This window comes from Tachyglossus aculeatus, chromosome 1, assembly GCF_015852505.1.
Source record: "Tachyglossus aculeatus isolate mTacAcu1 chromosome 1, mTacAcu1.pri, whole genome shotgun sequence".
NCBI lineage: Eukaryota > Metazoa > Chordata > Mammalia > Monotremata > Tachyglossidae > Tachyglossus > Tachyglossus aculeatus.
Window position 1 is genome coordinate 66,193,502 of NC_052066.1, and position 19,828 is coordinate 66,213,329.

The 19,828-nt window shown below is 46.1% G+C and overlaps 1 protein-coding gene across 1 annotated transcript in view; it reads left to right on the top strand.

Annotated features, from left to right (window-relative positions):
• Positions 1-19,828, top strand: part of EHHADH (enoyl-CoA hydratase and 3-hydroxyacyl CoA dehydrogenase) — a 41,879-nt gene that overhangs the window by 6,355 nt on the left and 15,696 nt on the right. Inside the window, exons 2-5 of the mRNA XM_038744454.1 lie at positions 1,585-1,688; positions 7,499-7,668; positions 10,211-10,322; positions 13,151-13,255. Of these exons, the coding sequence (XP_038600382.1) occupies positions 1,585-1,688; positions 7,499-7,668; positions 10,211-10,322; positions 13,151-13,255 (491 nt within the window). The remainder of the gene's footprint in view (positions 1-1,584; positions 1,689-7,498; positions 7,669-10,210; positions 10,323-13,150; positions 13,256-19,828) is intronic.

Here is a 19,828-nt window from a genome sequence, read left to right on the forward strand (position 1 = left end):
TTTACAGATGAGATAACTGAGGCACAGAAAAGTTGTGACTTGCCCAGGGTCACACAGTAGACATGTGGCAGAACCAGAATTAGAGCCCAGGTCCTCCTGAGCCCCGGGCCCGTGCTTTAACCACTAAGTACACTACTTAGATTTTTTAGCCCCATATGGGGCAGGGACTTGTCCAACCTCATTATCTTGTATCTACCCCAGTGCTTAGTACAGTGCTTAGCACACAGCACTTAACAGATACCACAGTTATTATTAGTTATTTTGTAACTGGATTTGTGTATATTCGTTTCCCTTGTACTGATGTTAGTCAGGCAGTAATATTTACCGAGTGTTTACCCCATGCAGAGCACTGTACTAAACGCTTGGGAGAGTACAATATAACTATAAGTGCACGCAGTTTTGATTGTTGGGATTTTACCTTGGCACTGTCCCTGACTAGCTTTCTTTAACTGAGCACTGTAAATACATTTTACCTCTTTCCCATCTAAAGAGCAGTCTTCACTTATCTGCATTCTTGGAAGCGTACACACATTTCGTTTGGGTGGGACCATGTTTATACGGAAAGGGGTTAGGATTCAAAAGCATCCCTCCAATTTAGATCACGACAAGGTAAAAGAATCCCAAAAGATTCCTGTGCCTTTCCACGGGGGCTTTAACTTTAGAACAGGGAAGACAGCAGCAATTAGCGTCCGTCCGCAGTCTTGAGGTGCACTAAATGTCAGGGTGGGGAAACCCAGAGACTGGGTTAGGTTTGAAAGTTACAGTGGTTCAGGTGTGTTAAAATTTCCGGTCATTGCACCTAGTAGCATTCTTTAGCACAGTTCAATCGAAGCCTTTGTGATGAGGGGTTTGGGGAGGCCTCCCAGGTTTTAGCTCTACCTGTCCCAAGTAGGGCAAGGTAGAGGAGACTTTACAGTGATCATCACTTATAGTGGCAATGGAACATCTCATGTGGTAGTGCTTAAAAACCCTAAAAGCTGAGTAGGCCATCAAAAAAGACCCCCCAAATTCTGGAATTCTGCACCAGACTGCACCCTCACAAGGGTCCCCAAGAAACCACTGGGCTCACAAACGCAAACCTCTAAAGGAAATGGGATTAATTTCACCTCATTAAAGATGGAAAACGACTGCTTTCACCCTGGTCCTGTTCATGGTTAACAATAATAATGGTAGGTAATAATGATGGTATTTGTTAAGGGCTTACTATGTGCCAAGCACTATTCTAAGCATTGAGGTAGTTACAGATTAAGCAGGTTGCCCCCTGTGGGGCTCATAGTCTTTATCCCCATTTTACAGATGAGGGAACTGAGGCCCAGAGAAGTGAAGTGGCTTGCCCGAGGTCGCACAATAAGAATAATGATGATGGCATTTATTAAGTGCTTACTATGTGCAAAGCACTGTTCTAAGCGCTGGACACACAACCGGCAAGTGGCGGAGCCAGGATTGGAACCCATGTCCTCTGACTCCGTGCTCTTTCCACTAAGCCACGCTGCTTCTCTAACAAGGCACTCTGGCTTTGTTTTCTCAGGGGAAAATCCTACCAGGGTTCAAGTTTTGATCTTTGCTTATTTGTTTTCTTTTTAGTGAGGCAGTAATCCTCGGGTTAAGAGAAGGAGTGAAGAAAGCAGAAAGAGACAGCGGTGTGAAAGCTATTGTAATTTGTGGAGCAGATGGCATGTTCTCGGCAGGTAAATGGTATTTACAACTAATGGCTCATGTTCTGTGATCTTTAATAATTATAGTAATAATTGTGGTATTTGTTAAGCACTTCCTCTGTGCCAAGCATTGTACTAAGCCCTGAGGTCGATACCAAGTCGGAAACGGTCCTTATCCCATATATGACTCACAGTCCATGGTGGAGGGAGAACAAGCATTTAATTCCACCTTACAGATGAGGAAACTGAGTCCCAGAGAAGTGATGTGACTTTCCCGGGGTCACTCAGCAGGTAAGCGGCAGAACTGGGATTAGAACTCAGGTCTTCTCACTCCTGGGATCATGCTCTTTCCACTAGGCCGCATTGCTTCTCACCTAAGCCAGGTGAACGGCAATTAAATAAGTGTCCACTGGCCCCTCCTGCGAGCTTTGGAGGATTCTCGGGATCCCAGAGGGATCCAAGCTGTATGGTCTGCTAATTGAAGAGACCTTGCCGGTAGTGTTCCCCCTTGTCCACCACTACTGTCAGACTATTCTCCCCGGCTGTTCCAGATTGGGCTGGGTCTTTGGGATTTTTCTCACTTTAGTCCCCAAAACGAAGGTACGGCCGGCGCCCCTCCCTCCAACATGGAAAGAAGCAGTGTGGCTCAGTGGAAAGAGCACGGGCTTTGGAGTCAGAGGTCATGGGTTCAAATCCTGGCTCCCCAACTGTCAGCTGTGTGACTTTGGGCAAGTCACTTCACTTCTCTGGGCCTCAGTTACCTCATCTGGAAAATGGGGATTAAAACTGTGAACCCCCCGGGGGACAACCTGATCACGTTGTGTAACCTCCCCAGCGCTTAGAACAGTCCTGTGCACATAGTAAACGCTTAACAAATACCATCATTACTATTATTATTATTATTATTGTTAATTGTGGTGTTTAAGCACTTACTATGCACCAGGCACTGTTCTAAGCACTAGGGTGGATCCAAACAAATACAGTTGGACCCAGTCCCTCTGCCACTTGGGACTCACAATCGCAAGCCCCATTTTACAGGTGAGGTAACAGGCACAGAGAAGTGAAGTGACTTGTTTAAGGTCACACAGCATTCATTTATTCATTCAGTTGTATCTATTGAGCGCTTGCGGCAAGCAAATCACTGTATTAAACGCCTGGGAGAGTAAAATACAACAACAAACAGACAAGTGGCGGAGCCGGGATTAGAACCCATGATCTCCATCCACTACACCATGTTGCTTCTACGTATAGTCCAGTGAGTTTGGTTATCAGCCTTTATCAAGTGTCTACTGTGTACACATCTGTAACTTAATTTATATTAATGCCTGTCTCCCCCGTAGACTAAGCCTGTTGTGGGCAGGGAATGTGTCTGTTTATTTTTATATTCTACTTTCCTAAGCACTTAGTATGGTGCTTTGCACCCATTAAGCGCTCAATGAGTGCCGTTGAATTAAGGAATGAGTGAATGGAGGCGTGGCACTTGTGCCACCCATCTCTCAATAATCTTAGCACAATCAGTCAATGGTATTTGTTGAGCGCCAACTGGGTCCCAAGCGTTGTACTATGCATTTAGGAGATTACAGTGTAACAGAGTCAATTAGCACATTGCATTCCCAGTGCTTAGTACAGTACCTGGCACTTAGTAAGCACTAAACAAATGCCATCATCATCATCAAACATAACCTTCGAGCAGATAGCATTAGAGCCGGAATATCCTAGACGCCTCTGAAGCCCGAAAGAGCTGTTGCAAAGTCCTTGATGTCCTGAGATAATCTGGCCCTTCATTTCAGGTATTGCCTGTCAATGATTTGTAAGTTCATCTGCTTTCTGGCAAATTGATGCCAGATTTTTTTTTATGGCCAAGATTTCAACGGGCGGTAAAGGAGCCATATAATTCATCGGTTTCTGTGTTTCACAGTGACTTACTCTCCCAAGAAAACGGAGGAGCTGTAATTCATGAGTTTGGGCGTCTCACAGTGATATATGGTACTCTCCCACGTGCTTAGCACAGTGCCCTGCACACAGTATACACTCAGGGGTCCTTCTCATACAAGCATCCCTCTGAATGAGTTGCAGTTAACTTGCTGAAATCTGCAGCGCTTATTTCTAAATTAAATCGCCTTCCCCATTCAACAGCTTCTTTGGTTATCCGCTAACACCTCGGAAGTCAGATACAGATTAGGGGCAGAAATTCCTCCAGTCATTGTGAATTGCTTAATTTTATTTTGTTAATATGTGTTGTTTTGTTGTCTGTCTCCCCCTTCTAGACTGTGAGCCCGCTGTTGGGTAGGGACTGTCTCTATATGTTGCCAACTTGGGCTTCCCAAGCGCTTGGTACAGTGCTCTGCACACAGTAAGCGCTCAATAAATACGATTGAATGAGTGAATGAACTCACCACAGCTGTGTCCAGGCATGTCGGGGGTCTGTGGGTGGCCCTGAGTGGGTCCTCCAGCTGGAAGGCAGCGTGGCATAGTGGAAAGAGCTCGGGACCAGGAATCAGAGGGGCTGGGGTCTAATCCTCCTGCCTGCTGGCAAGTCCCTTTAGTCAGTCAGTTCGTGGTATTTATTGAGTGCTTACTGTGTGCAGAGCACCGTACTGCAGAGCGCTTGGGAGAGTACATCATAACAATATAACAGACACATTTCCTGTCCACAGTGAGCTTACAGACGGCCATTAATACAAATCAATGAATTAAAGATATGCACATAAGTATCCAGTGCTTAGAACAGTGCTTTGCACATAGTAAGCGCTTAATAAATGCCATCATTATTATTATTATTATTATTATTATTATTATTATTAATTCATTCATTCAATCGTATATATTGAGCACTGTACTGAGCGCTTGGGAAGTACAAGTTGGCAACACATAGAGATGGTCCCTAGCCAACAGTGGGCTCACAGTGTAGGAGGGGGAGATAGAGAACAAAACAAAACACATCAACAAAATAAAATAAGTAGAATAAATATGTACAAGTAAAATACATAAATAAATAGAGTAATAAATACGTACAAACATATATACATATGTGGGGAAGGGAAGGAGGTAAGACGGGGGGATGGAGAGGGGGAGGATTCATTCATTCATTATTACTATGGGGTTGAGAGGGGGATTCATTCATTCATTCAGTCATATTTATTGAGCGCTTACTGTGTGCAGAGCACTGTACTAAGCGCTTGGGAAGTACAAGTTGAATAATGGGAGCAAGTCAGGGCAATGTAGAAGGGAGTTGAAGAAAAGGAAAGTAGGCTTAATCAGGAAAGGGCTCTTGGAAGAGATGTGCCATTAATAAGACTCTGGAGGTGGCGAGAGTCGTTGTCTGTCGGATATGAAGAGGGAGGGCATTCCAGGTCAGAGGCAGGACGTGGACGAGAGGTTGGCTATGTGATAGACGAGATCGAGGTACAGCGAGAAGGTTAGCATTAGAGGAGTGAAGTGTGAGGGCTGGGTTGTAGTGGGAAAGTAGCAAGGTGAGGTAGGAGGGGGCGAGGTGATTGAATGTTTTAAAGTCGATGGTACATCTCTGTGCCTCAGTTTTCTCCATCTTTCATTCATTCATTGTACTTATTGAGCACTTAATTCATTCATTCAGTTGTATTTATTGAGTGCTTACTGGGTGCAGAGTACTGTACTAAGCACTTGGAAAGTACAAATTGGCAACATACAGATACGGTCCCTATCCAACAGCAGGCTCACAGTCTAGAAGGGGGAGACAGACCACAAAACAAAACAAGTAGACAGGCGTCAATACAATCAGAATAAATAGAGTTATAGCTATATACACATCATTAATAAAATAAACAGAGTAATAAATATGTACAAATATAACAGGTGCTGTGGGGAGGAGAAGAGGGTGGGGCGGGGGGGCAATGGGGAGGGAAGGAGGAGGAGGAGAGGAAAAAGGGGGGGCTCAGTGTGGGAAGGCCTCCTGGAGGAGGTGAGCTCTCAGTAGGGCTTTGAAGGGAGGAAGAGAGCTAGCTTGGCGGAGGTGCGGAGGGAGGGCATTCCAGGCCGGTGGGAGGACGTGGGCCAGGGGTTGACGGCGGGACAGGTGAGAACGAGGTACAGTGAGGAGGTTAGTGGCGGCAGAGGAGCAGAGGGTGTGGGCTGGGCTGGAGAAGGAGAGAAGGGAGGGGAGGGAGGAGCTGGCGAGGGGATGGACAGCCTTGAAGCCGAGAGTGAGGAGTTTTTGCTTGATTCGAAGGTTAATAGGCAACCACTGGGGTGGATACAAGGTAATCAGTTTGGACACAGTCTCTGTCCCACAAGAGGCTCACAATCTTCATCCCCGTTTCAGTAATAATAATAATAATAATAATTGTGGTATTTGTTAAGTGCTTAACTATGTGTCAGTCAGTGTTCTAAGCGCTGAGGTGGATACAAGCAAATCAAGTTGGACACAGTCCTTGTCCCACGTGAGGCTCACAGTCACAATCTCCATTTTACAGATGAGGGAACTGAGGCACAGAGAATTTAAGTGAGTTGCCCTAGGTTACACAGCAGACGAGTGGCAGTGTTGGCATTAGAACTAAAACTCCCTCTCGGCTTCAAGGCTGTCCATCCCCTCGCCCCCTCCTCCCTCACCTCCCTTCTGTCCTTCTCCAGCCCAGCCCGCACCCTCCGCTCCTCTGCCTCCGCTAACCTCCTCACTGGGCCTCGTTCTCGCCCGTCCCACCGTCGACCCCCGGCCCACGTCCTCCCCCTGGCCCGGAATGCCCTCCCTCCACACAATCCGCCAAGCTAGCTCTCTTCAAAGCCCTACTGAGAGCTCACCTCCTCCAGGAGGCCTTCCCACACTGAGCCCCCCATTTCCTCTCCTCTTCCTCTCCTCCCTTCCCAACCTCCTTCCCCTCCCCACAGCATTTGTGTATATTTGTACATATTTATTACTCTGTTTTATTTGTACATTATTTATTACTCTCATATTTGTACATATTTATTATTCTATTTGATTAATGATGTGTATATAGGTATAATTCTATTTATTCTGATGGTATTGACACCTGCCTACTTGTTTTGTTGTCTGTCTCCCCCTTCTAGACTGTGAGCCCGCTGTTGGGTAGGGACCGTCTCTATATGTTGCCGATTTGTACTTCCCAAGCACTTAGTACAGTACTCTGCACACAGTAAGCACTCACTAAATACGACTGAATGAATGAACCCAGGGCCTCTGACTCCCTGCCTGTGCTCTACCCACTAGACCATGCTGTCCAATCAGTCCCCTGTCCCATTACGAGGAGCAGCATGACTTAGTGGAGAGAGCACAGGCCGGGGATTCAGGGGACCTGGGTTCTGCCACTTTCCAGCTGTGTGACCTTGGGTAAGTCACTTAACTTCTCTGGGCCTCAGTTCCCTCACCTGCAAAAATGGGGATCCGATACCTGTTCTCCCTCCCACTTAGACCGTGAGCCCCCTCTGGGGCCTGATTATCTTTTATCTGCCCCAGTGGTTAGTACAGTGCTTGGCATATACTAAGTGCTTAACAAATGCCACAACGATTTTTTCTCACAAGTGACAAAATTGGCCCAAATCCAGGGTTTTCCTGGATCGTACCATTGGGTCAGAAGCCGGAAACAATATCCCTTTCTAGGTTCAACTTTTTTATACACCTTAAAGGGGAGGTGAACCATGTACCCTCAAGCTCAACTTTTAGCAAGAGTCAATAGTATTGGAGTCTTTCCCACAGACAAAAAAGTCTCAATCTGCCCCCGTCCCCAGTCCCATTTCCTCTCCCGAATCTTTCCAGAAGACAGGGAGATCACACTCTCTTAATGGTTCACCCCTAAGTAGTGAGGAACGCATTTTGCACCATTTTCATTTGAATTTCTCTGTGTTCTCAGGTGCTGATATTCATGGTTTCCAAACGGGAAAGTTCTCAACCGTATTGGGCATGCTGGTTGATAAGTTACAAGACATGGAAAAACCAGTGGTGGCTGCCATTGAAGGCATGGCATTAGGAGGGGGCCTAGAGGTATCCTTGGGCTGTCACTATAGAATTGCCCACGCAAAGGTAAAAATGCAAAATAGAGTGCCGCGTTCAATTGGGGCCTCCCGTTTTTCTTCCACGAGCCGTGCTTTTTAGCTAGAGCAAGCGCAAAGTAGGACAACGGAATGAAATGCAAGAACATCTCCCGTAGCCAAGAGGGATGAAAAATATACAGAATGAGTTGGGTAGATTGTAAGCGGCTTGAGGGCAGGGAAGGTGTGGGAGTGCTCTGAGAAGCTTTCTGTGTGTTAGACACTGACAGCTGCTGGGTTTTGCGCTGAGGTTAGTTGCTACCAAATTGGTAGATTACCTTTCTAATCTCGAAGCCTCTCTGGGAGATCTGGGGAGAACCAAACATTTAGTCTGGCGTGCAGTAATCAGGTACATCTGGTTACTGCAAATAACAAGATTGAAAGAGCGTTTATCTGCTGGACTGTCTGGATTTGGAAGAAAGTCAAGCAATCTCTGCAAAGCTTTGGTGAGGACTCTTTTGGAAAACGTTATATAGGGTTGTCCGTCCACGGACGGTGAAGTTCACCCCGAGGGCCTGTGTGGGAATGAAAAGGCCAACAGGGGAGTGATAAGTCTGTAATTTCTTTATTTATACTAATGTCTGTCTGCCCCTCTAGACTGACTGTGAGCTTGTTGTGGGCAGGGAATGTGCCTATTTATTGATATTTTGTATTCTCCCCACCACTTAGTACAGTGTTCTGCTCACAGTAATAATAATCATAATGGCATTTATTAAGCACTCACTATGTGCAAAGCACTGTTCTAAGCACTGGGGAGGTTACAAGGTGATCAGGTTGTCCCACGGGGGGCTCACAGTCTTCATCCCCATTTTACAGAGGAGGTCACTGAGGCACAGAGAAGTTAAGTGACTTGCCCAGATTGAATGAATGAATGAACAGGCTTGGCCACATCAATCAGTCAATCAATCGTATTTATTGAGCGCTTACTGTGTGCAGAGCACTGTACTAAGCGCTTGGGATGTACAAGTTGGCAACATATAGAGACAGTCCCTACCCAACAGTGGGCTTACAGTCTAGAAGGGGGAGACAGAGAACATCGCGTGCACAAGAAGTCCGTCCCTTGTTGCGTTGTCGTATTTGCCTCTCGCAACACCTGACCGGTTTCACTTTCACTTCCTTTTCTCTAATTTCTTATAAAGTTTTTGCTATCAAAGAGAATCACTCCATAATCTCATGTTGGTCTATCCTGGGCAACTAACTCTGTTTTCAGCTGGGTCGCCACCTTCTCTGAGGCTTTATTTCACTGTGTTTTTCAAACGTTTCCTCCGTCCTCTGGGTTATGCGTGCTTTCTCAATTAATTGGAAAATTTATTGTCTTTTATCATTGGTTCAGACATACTGGTGCGTTGATGAAGAAATGCACGGTGAGGAAATATATGGTGTTTTCTTATCGTATTCAAAAACTATGTTGTTTTGGTCAATTTTGACGGTGCTAGGAAAAGAATGTTCTTTAGGGTGCTTCCTTTTGAAAACTATACTTGTTCCTCCTCTAGACTTGTGGGCAGCGAACAGGTCATTCATTCAATCAATCATGTTTACTGAGCGCTTACTGTATGCAGAGCACTGTACTGTATGCAGAGCGCTTGGAAAGCACAACGTAGCAATAAAGAGAGACATTCCCTGCCCACAGTGGGCTCACAGACTTAATCAGGGAGAGACAGACATCAATACAAGTAAGCAGGCATCAATATAAATAAGTGGAATTGTAGATATATACATATATCCATTAAGTACTGTGGGGCAGGGAGGTGTAAAGGGATCAAGTCATGGTGAGGCAGAAGAGACTGGGAACTGAGGAAAAGTGGGGCTTAATCTGGGAAGGCCTACCAGCTCTGTTGTACTCTGCTTACCCAAATAATAATAATAATAATTATGGCATTTAAGTGTGTAGTATATGGCAGGCACTGTACAAATGGCAAGTTCAGTGCTTTTTGCCCAGGAAACACTCAATAAATACCATGGATTGATTTAGCATCCTTTCACTTAACACTGTTTTTACTACTGTTTTTATTGTCCTCTCCCAAGTGCTTAGTACAGCGCTCTGCATAAGAAGCAGCGTGGCTCAGTGGAAAGAGCACGGGCTCTGGAGTCCGAGGTCATGGGTTTGAATCCCGACCCCGCCACATGTCTGCTGTGTGACCTTGGGCAAGACACTTAACTTCTCTGAGTCTCAGTTACCTCATCTGTAAAGTGGGGATTATCATCATCAATCGTATTTATTGAGCGCTTACTATGTGCAGAGCACTGTACTAAGCACTTGGGAAGTACAAATTGGCAACATATAGAGACAGTCCCTACCCAACAGTGGGCTCACAGTCTAAAAGATTATGTGGGGATTATGACTGTGAGGCCCACGTGGGGCAACCTGATCACCTTGTATCCCCCCCAGCATTTAGAACACTGCTTTGCACATAGTAAGCACTTAACAAATGCCATCATTATTATTATGGAAGCAATTAAGAGTGCTGTCTGGAGTTTTTCAGTCCATGAGACCTGCTCCTTTTAATTCTAGGTGTCACTTCAATTCTCTTTAGGCTCTTGTTGGTTTCCCAGAGGTCATTATTGGCCTTCTCCCCGGTGCAAGAGGAACCCAGCTTCTCCCCAGACTCATTGGGGTGCCAGCTGCCCTGGACATGATTACCTCGGGTAAGATGTAAATATAATAATAATGATAATAATGGCATTTATTAAGCGCTTACTATGTGCCAAGCACTGTCCTAAGCTCTGGGGAGGTTACAAGGTGATCAGGTTGTCCCACGGGGGGCTCACAGTCTTCATCCCCATTTGACAGGTGAGGGAACTGAGGCCCAGAGAAGTGAAGTGACTTGCCCAAAGTCACACAGCTGACAGTTGGCAGAGTGGGGATTTGAACCCATGACCTCTGACTCCAAAGCCCGGGCTTTTTCCCCTGAGCCACTTCTCTACGTAGCAATACCACCACAGGTCCGGGAAGTGAAGAGATGACCATTTGCGGACACATACGGATTCTTATACTGAAATTCATCCTGGCAATTAAAGTGTCTGGGGAGGTCAAGATCAGAGGTCACAAGGTTCTGTTGGGTGGATATTACTGATATTATGGGTGGTTTCGTTTCCTAAAGAACAATGAAAGGGCAGAAATGCAGTATGTGCTGCCTCTTGCTGCAAGCATCGCAGCCGCCAAATGACCAGAATCTTCATAATAATCACTTTTTGTGTCATTTTAGTAGTGGTAATAATTGTGGTATTTGTTAAGCGCTTACTGTGTTCCAGGCACTGTGTTAAGCGCTGGGGTAGATTCAAGCAAATCAGGTTGGACACAGTGGTAGTAATAATAATAATAGTAATAATGGTATTTGCTAAGCGCTTACTATGTGCCAAGCACTGTTCTAAGCGCCGGGGTAGATACAAGGTAATTCGGTTGTCCCACGTGGGGCTCCCAGATTTAATCCCTATATTACAGAACTGAGGCCCAGAGAAGCGAAGTGACTTGCCCAAAGTCACCCAGCTGACAAGTGGCGGAGCCGGGATTCGAACCCACGACCTCTGACTCCCAAGCCCGGGCTCTTTCCACGAAGCCACGCTGCTTCTCTGTAGTCGTAATAGTAGTAATAGTATTTATTAAGTATTTATTAATATTAAGTATTAAGTACTGTTAAGTAATAATATCACTAATAGTACTATTAAGTAATATTAAGTATTTATTAAGTATTTATTTATTCTAGACTGTGAGCCCGCTTCTAGACTGTGAGCCCGCCGTTGGGTAGGGACTGTCTGTATGTGTTGCCGACTTGTACTTCCCAAGTGCTTAGTACAGTGCTCTGCACACGGTAAGCGCTCAATAAATACGATTGATTGACTGATTGATTGATTGATTAAGCACTTGCTGTGTGTGGCGCACTGTACTGAGTCCTGGGAGACAAGACACCGGTGGAAATTAGACACAGTCCCTGTCTGTAAGAGAGCTCACAGTGTAAGAGTTGAAGTGGTGTGTTAACTGCTTACTGTGTGTCCAGGCACTGTACTGAACACTGCAGTAGCTACAAGTTCATCAGCTTGGACACAGTGTCCAGGTCCCCACATGGGGCTCACAGTCCTAATCCCCATTTTACAGATGACGCAACTGAGGCACCGAGAAATGAAGTGACCTGCCCCAGGTCACCCGGCAGACAAGTGGAAAAGCCGGGATTAGAACCCAGGTCCTTCCGACTCCCAGGCGTCGGCTGTATCCACTAGGCCACGCTGCTTCTCAGCGTGGAGAAGGGATCGAGAAAGACACACCAGGAATGAGGAAACGTTCAAACGTGACCCCAGAAAATACACAAAATAGGATCCGAGTCCCAGTGGGAAAGGGGGAATGGAGAGGTTTGTGGGAGCAGCTCCCATGCCGGAAGCGGGGACCTTCGATGGTGAGTGGGAAGGCGTTCGATCCCAAATGCTGTTCCCTACCGGCCTGCCACCGCGATCCATCCACCGGTCTCACTCTTCCTTGAGGAATTTGGGGAGTTGTTCTTGCCCACTGCCCCCTTGCCAGGGGTGGGAATTTCTACTGAGGCCACCCAAATGGACAGAAATTCGGTCATGCCAAGAGGACCAAAGGAAGAGGCAGGAGAGATGGCAGTAATCTGCTTTACTTGTGTCCTATGCTTAGAATCAGTTCATTCATTCAGTCGTATTTATTCAGTCGTATTTTATTAAAATACCGTAAATACCGTATTTATTTAGTCGTATTTATTCAGTCGTATTTATTAGTACAGTGCTCTGCACATAGTAAGCGCTCAGTAAATACGATTGATGATGATGATGATGATTGAGCGCTTGCTGTGTGCAGAGCACTGGACTAAGCGCTTGGGAAGTACAAGTTGGAATCCTCTCCGCTTTAATAATAATAATAATAATGGCATTTATTAAGCGCTTACTATGTGCAAAGCACTGTTCTAAGCGCTGGGAAGTTACAAGGTGATCAGGTTGTCCCACATGGGGCTCACCGTCCCATTTTACAGATGAGGTAACTGAGGCGCAGAGAAGTGAAGTGACTTGCCCAAAGTCACACAGCTGACAATTGGTGGAGCAGGGATTTGAACCCGTGACCTCTGACTCCAAAGCTCGGGCTCTTTCCACTGAGCCACGCTTTACTTACAGAACTCTTCCCCAACCGCTACTTTCAGAAAACTGGTCAGCTTTGGGGTCACTGAGGCCTTGGACTCATCGTACTCTGTGATATCCTCTACTCAAAAATGGATGTAGATGTCCAGTGTGGGGAACATTTTCCTGCTCAGAATAGGCCAATTAATAACCGACAATAACCGACAATTAAATTCTGAAACGTAAATGAAATGTGAGCCCACTGTTGGGTAGGGACCGTCTCTATATGTTGCCAACTTGTACTTCCCAAGCGCTTAGTACAGTGCTCTGCACACAGTAAGCGCTCAATAAATACGATTGATGATGATGAAACCGACTTCACGGGGAAATGCGTTCTGTCTTTGTTGCAGGAAGACACGTTATGGCTCCCGAAGCACTCAAGCTGGGTCTCCTAGATCAGATTGTGAAATCAGACCCAGTCGAGGCAGCAATCACGTTTGCAGAGCAAATTTCAGGTAAGGACAGAGTACTGAAGTGCTTTTAGCCGAACCCGCTGAGGAGAGCGATTCAGCTTTCAGATCTGAGGGAAAACTGTAGTAAATCTAGATGGAGCAGGGTAGGAAACAATAATAACATCACATAGGACAGAAAAAGGGGTCTTCTGGGCACCATATGGGCCCCCAACGGAGAGGGAATGTTCCAAGGGGAATTAATCAGCCCTTTGACGTTTCCCGAGATCTCAACCTCTCAAGCATACAGTATTCAGAAGCACGCTTAGGTCAGAGGCTTGCAACTCTTTTTTCTATTGGAAGCAGCCCTGTGAGAGTCCTCAAATGTGTGCGGCGCCCCACACCTCTAGTAAAATAAAATTTATTCTCACGTGAAGTAAAAGAGGCAAAAAAGAGGTGGGATGTTAACCACCTTTAAGTTCTTATTTACAGCTTCTGATTTACACGGGGCAAGCTTGAGGGCCAGCCAGCTGCTTCCCAGAATTACAGCCTCCACTGCAGCAGCCGTGTCCTCCCAAGTGAAGGAAAAGAGTTGTGGAGACTGGGAACACGTGGTAGAGGCAGTAGGTGGATAATTAGATTTTGGAGGGGGTGTGGGGGGGTATTTTTAAAATGGTATTTGTTAAGCGCTTACTATGTTCCAGGTACTGTACTAAGAGCTCAGGTAGATACAAGCTAATGCAGTTGGACACAGTTCAAGCTTAGAGAAGCAGCGTGGCTCGGTGGAAAGGGCACGGGCTTTGAAGTCAGAGGTCATGGGTTCAAATTGTCAGCTGTGTGACTTTGGGCAAGTCACTTCACTTCTCTGGTCCTCATCTGTAAAATGGGGATTAAGACTGGGAGCCCCCCATGGGACAACCTGATCACCTTGTAATCTCCCCAGCGCTTAGAACAGTGCTTTGCACATAGTAAGCGTTTAATAAATGCTATCATTATTATTATTATTATTATTCATGTCCCTCATGGGACTCACAGCATTAATCCCAGTGCCAAGCGCTCAGTACAGTGCTCTGCACACAGTAAGCGCTCAGTAAATACGATCGAATGAACGAATCCCCATTTGACAAATGAGGCATAGAGAAATGAACTGGCTTGCCCAAGGCCACACAGCAGACAGTGGCAGAACCGACATTAGAACCCAAATCTTCCGATTCGCAGGCCCGTGCTCTTTTACTGAGTGCTCACTGTGTGCCCAGCATTGTGCTAAAAGTGCTGGGGTAATAATAATAATAATAATGGTATTTGTTAAGCACTTACTATGTGCCTAAGTGCAGGGGTGGATACAAGCAAATCAGGTTGGACACAGTCCCTGTCCCACTTGGGCTCACACTCTGATGAGGTAACTGAGGCACAGAGAAATGATGGGACTTACTCGAGGTCACACAGCAGACAAGTGGCAGAGCCGGAATTAAAACCCACGATCTTCTGACTTGGCTACGCCATGCTGCATCTAGATGCAGGGGTATATACAGGGTAGAGAAGCAGCGTGGCTCAGTGGAAAGAGCCCGGGCTTTGGAGTCAGAGGTCATGGGTTCAAATCCCAGCGCCGCCAGTTCATCATCATCATCAATCGTATTGATTGAGCGCTTACTATGTGCAGAGCACTGTACTAAGCGCTTGGGAAGTACAAATTGGCAACATATAGAGACAGTCCCTACCCAACAGTGGGCTCACAGTCTAAAAGGGGGAGACAGAGAACAAAACCAAACATACTAACAAAATAAAATAAATAGGATATAAATAGGATATAAATAGCCAGTTGTCAGCTGGGTGACTCTGGGCAAGTCACTTCACTTCTCTGGGCCTCAGTTCCCTCATCTGGAAAATGGAGATGAAGACCGTGAGCCCCCCGTGGGACAACCTGATCACCTTGTAACCTCCCCAGCGCTTAGAACAGTGCTTTGCACATAGTAAGTCCTTAGTAATAAATGCCGTTATTATTATGCAGGGGTGAGAGTGAACATTTGATTTTCCGGGAATGGGTAGGGCTTTGCACGAGTTGGGAGAGGAGGGGATTTCAGGGGAGGGGCAAGGCATTTAAGCCTGCGGCCGTAGAGATCATGATGGCATTTGTTAAGCACTTACTATGGGCAGAGCACTGTTCTAAGCGCTGGGCGTGGGGATGCAAGGGGATCAAGTTGTCCCACGTGGGGCTCACAGTCTTCATCCCCATTTTCCAGATGAGGGAACTGAGGCTCAGAGAAGTTAAGTGACTTGCCCAAGGTCACACAGCAGACATGTGGCGGAGTCAGGATGGTAGAGATGGTTTGCAACTCTTGGCCATTCCAGTGTGAGTGGGCGGCGCGCCAGGTGTGGCATTCGAAACCACAGTGACAGCTATAGGCTGGTCACTTCTCTGGGCCTCAGTGACCTCATCTGTAAAATGAGGATGACGACTGTGAGCCCCACGTGGGACAACCCGATTACCTTGTATCTACTCCAGCGCTTAGAACAGTGCTTGGCACATAGTAAGCACTTAAGCAGTACCACCGCCATCATCATCATCAACCCCCACAGGATGGCTTCCCCACTGATCTCCCCGCCAGAAGTGGCCCCTGTGCCCGGCCCTGAACCGTGACAAATTTATTGCCAGAGCTGACGCTGCTATTGGCAGCGTCAAAGAGAGAGAAGCAGCGTGGCTCAGTGGAAAGAGCCCACGTTTTGGAGTCAGAGGTCATGGGTTCAAATCCCTGCTCCGCCAATTGTCAGCTGTGTGACTTCGGGCAAGTCACTTGACTTCTCTGGGCCTCAGTTCCCTCATCTGCAAAATGGGGATTAAGATTGTGAGCCCCCCCAAGGGACAACCTAACCTTCCCAGTGCTTAGAACAGTGCTTTGCACATAGTAAGTGCTTAATAAATGCCATCATTATTATTATTATTATTATTACTGGCAGCCATTTTATAGCTGAGGAAACTGAGGCACAGAAAGGTTAAGCGGTTTGCCCCAGGTCACACAGCGGGCTAGTGGGCAGAGTTGGAACTCGAGCCTAGGTCTCTTGTCTCCCGGTCGGATGGCCTTTCCACTAGGCCTGCTGATGGTTATGGTGTTTAGGCTACTGTTTAGGGCCCTGTGTTTCATTATCTTAATGAATCCTTTCTCTTAGCTGGAGAGAGGATTCCAGAAAGCCCCCTTTTTCCTCTCCTCCCCCCCCACCCTACCTCCTTCCCCTCCCCACAGCACTTGTATATATTTGTACAGATTTATTACTTATTTTACTTGTACATATTTACTATTCTATTTAGAACAGTGCTTTGCACATAGTAAGAGCTTAATAAGTGCCATCATTATTATTAATGATGTGCATATAGCTATAATTCTATTTAATAATAATAATGATGGCATTTATTAAGCACTTACTATGTGCAAAGCGCTGTTCTAAGCACTGGGGAGGATACAAGGTGATCCGGTTGTACCACGGGGGGCTCACAGTCTTAATCCCCATTTTACAGATGAGGTCACTGAGGCCCACAGAAGTGAAGTGACTTGCCCAAAGTCACATAGCTGACAAGTGGCGGAGTCAGGATTTGAACCCATGACCTTTGACTCCCAAGCCCGGGCTCTTTCCACTGAGCCACGCTGCTTCTCTATCTTGTTCTGACGATTTTGACCCCTGTCTCCATGTTCTGTTTCGTTGTCTGTCTCCCCTTTCTAGACTGTGAGCCCCTTGTCGGGTAGGGATCATCTCTATGTGTTGCCAACTTGTACTTCCCAAGCGCTTAGTCCAGTGCTCGGCACACAATAAGCGCTCAATAAATACAATTGAATGAATGAATGAGTGAATATGGAAGGTATAATTCTATTTGTTCTGACGATTTTGACACCTGTCTACGTGTTTTGTTTTGTTGTCTGTCTCCCCCTTCTAGACTGTGAGCCCGTTGTCGGGTAGGGACCGTCTCTATATGTTGCCGACTTGTACTTCCCAAGCGCTTAGTCAAGTGCTCTGCACACAGTAAGCGCTCAATAAATACAATTGAATGAATGAATATGGAAGCTATAATTCTATTTGTTCTGACGATTTTGACACCTATCTACGTGTTTTGTTTTGTTGTCTGTCTCCCTCTTCTAGACTGTGAGCCCGTTGTCGGGTAGGGACCGTCTCTATATGTTGCCGACTTGCACTTCCCAAGCGCTTAGTCCAGTGCTCTGCACACAGTAAGCGCTCAATAAATACGATTGATCGAATGAATGAATGAAGCAGCGCACTGTGTGAGCGTCTCCTGTTCCACAGTAATGTTACGCAGTGTGTCCACTTGATGGCATCCAAATATCAAAGAATTCCCCAAACTTCGGGTTTACGCCATGTGATTCCAGCGAGAGGAAGGCAGGGCTACTTCACCCGCCAAAGTCTGTGGGCTAAACTGCCCTTCAAATGCATCGGAACACATTTTTTGTGGACGTAGTTTACGGCGGGGTTTTTTGTTGTTGTTGTTGTTGATCTGTCTGTAGGTCTGTCTTTTCCTGGGCCCAGGAAGCTCTTCTGGGGTGTTGGTGGAGGGGAGTGGGAGTGGGGAGGAAAGGGAGAGATGGGCACAAAGTCATCATCATCATCATCATCATCATCAATCGTATTTATTGAGCGCTTACTGTGTGCAGAGCACTGTACTAAGCGCTTGGGAAGTACAAATTGGCAACATATAGAGACAGTCCCTACCCAACAGTGGGCTCACAGTCTAAAAGGGGGAGACAGAGAACAAAACCAGACATACTAACAAAATAAAATAAATAGAATAGATATGTACAAGTAAAATAAATAAATAGAGTAGTAAATATGTACAAACATATATACATATATACAGGTGGTGTGGGAAAGGGAAGGAGGTAAAATGGGGGGGATGGAGGGGGGGGCAAGGGGGAGAGGAAGGAAGGGGCTCAGTCTGGGAAGGCCTCATAAAGTCAGGCTGCCACCAGAGAAAGGGCCCAGATTGCCCCCACAGCATAATCCCTCTTCCTGTCATTCATTCATTAAATCATATTGAGTGCTTCCTGTGTGCAGAGCACTGTACTAAGCGCCTGGGAGAGGGCAGTACAACAATAAGCAGACACATTCCCTGCCCACAACAAGGTCACATCCTGTCCTGGAGCCACGCGGCCCATCCCTGAGAGGCCATTACCACCCAGCAAAATAATTTCCGTGGCAGAAGACCCGAACTGAGTTCTGACCTGTTCCAGTTACCCCCGGCTCCATCATCATCATCATCAATCGTATTTATTGAGCGCTTACTATGTGCAGAGCACTGTACTAAGCGCTTGGGAAGTACAAGTTGGCAACATATAGAGACAGTCCCTACCCAACAGTGGGCTCACAGTGTAAAAGGGGGAGACAGACTTAATGTACCCGAGTACAGGTGAATCTGAAAATACAGGACTTTGTGCCCGAGTTATGGAGTTAGGAAGTGAAGTTGCCAGGTTGTTGCGGAACCACTGTTCATCGCATTAAGAAGAATCAAAAGAAAAGAACATTTAAATGCATGTTTCTACTTCTTTATCCTCCTGCCTACCTTCAGGCTAGCAGTGGACAGGCAACGGGGTTGGGGGAGGTTTAGTGAGACCCATCTGACCTTGCCTTGACAGCCCAGTTTGGCTGTACAGGCTCAGGTTTATATGATCACTCTTCTTGTCCATCTCCACTTTCTCTTATGTGCTTCATTTTTCCATTATTGCTCCCCATCATGCTTTTGCTAATACTAATGATAGCATTTATTAAGCACTCACTATGTGCAAAGCACTGTTCTAAGCGCTGGGGAGGTTACAAGGTGATCAGGTTGTCCCACGGGGGGCTCACAGTCTTCATCCCCATTTTACAGATGAGGTAACTGAGGCACAGAGAAGTTAAGTGACTTGCCCAAAGTCACACAGCTGACAGTTGGTGGAACCGGGATTCGAACCCACGACCTCTGACTCCAAAGCCCGTGCTCTTTCCATTGAGCCACGCTGCTTCCTGATTTGAGGAGAAGCTATTGGATAAAATCCGATTTTATATTTCCAAGTTCTCCCTCTTTGCAATCAGCCCAGATGATGGAGAGTTGCCTTTATCTTCTAATGAGTTTCAGCCGTCTCTTTTAAAGAAGCCCTCCTCTGATCAGTGATTGAAGAAGTGCACCAAATGCTATTATTCTGCTGCTCACGAAATGTATCTGTAACAGTAATATATAAAGCCTTTTGAGAGATGCAGGATCACCTGAGGAAATTCTACAAAATTGGTTGCTCTAAAGCAGCTCAAAAGGCCGAAATTAATTCCTGCTTATAAATTACACAGAGAACTCATTTTGATCTAAATTTGGTTCCCGGATTTATTAGCTGTGACTGGATTCCTATGAAATGTAGTCTGATGAAATGAAATTGCTCTTCTCTTACTTTACAGAGCCTCCCAAAGATGTGCTACAGCTTGATCTTAATCAGGGTCAGAAACAGGGAATATTTTAAGGGTTGCGAAATAATGCACATACAGAGGGAAACAATATTGCAGCCGCTTTGGTTACAGTTATACTAAAATACCTTGGTGGGTGTCGTTAAAGTCTCAGCCGTACTGTTGTTTTGTTGTCATTGTGTTCACTTTGGACATTATTATTCTGTGTTT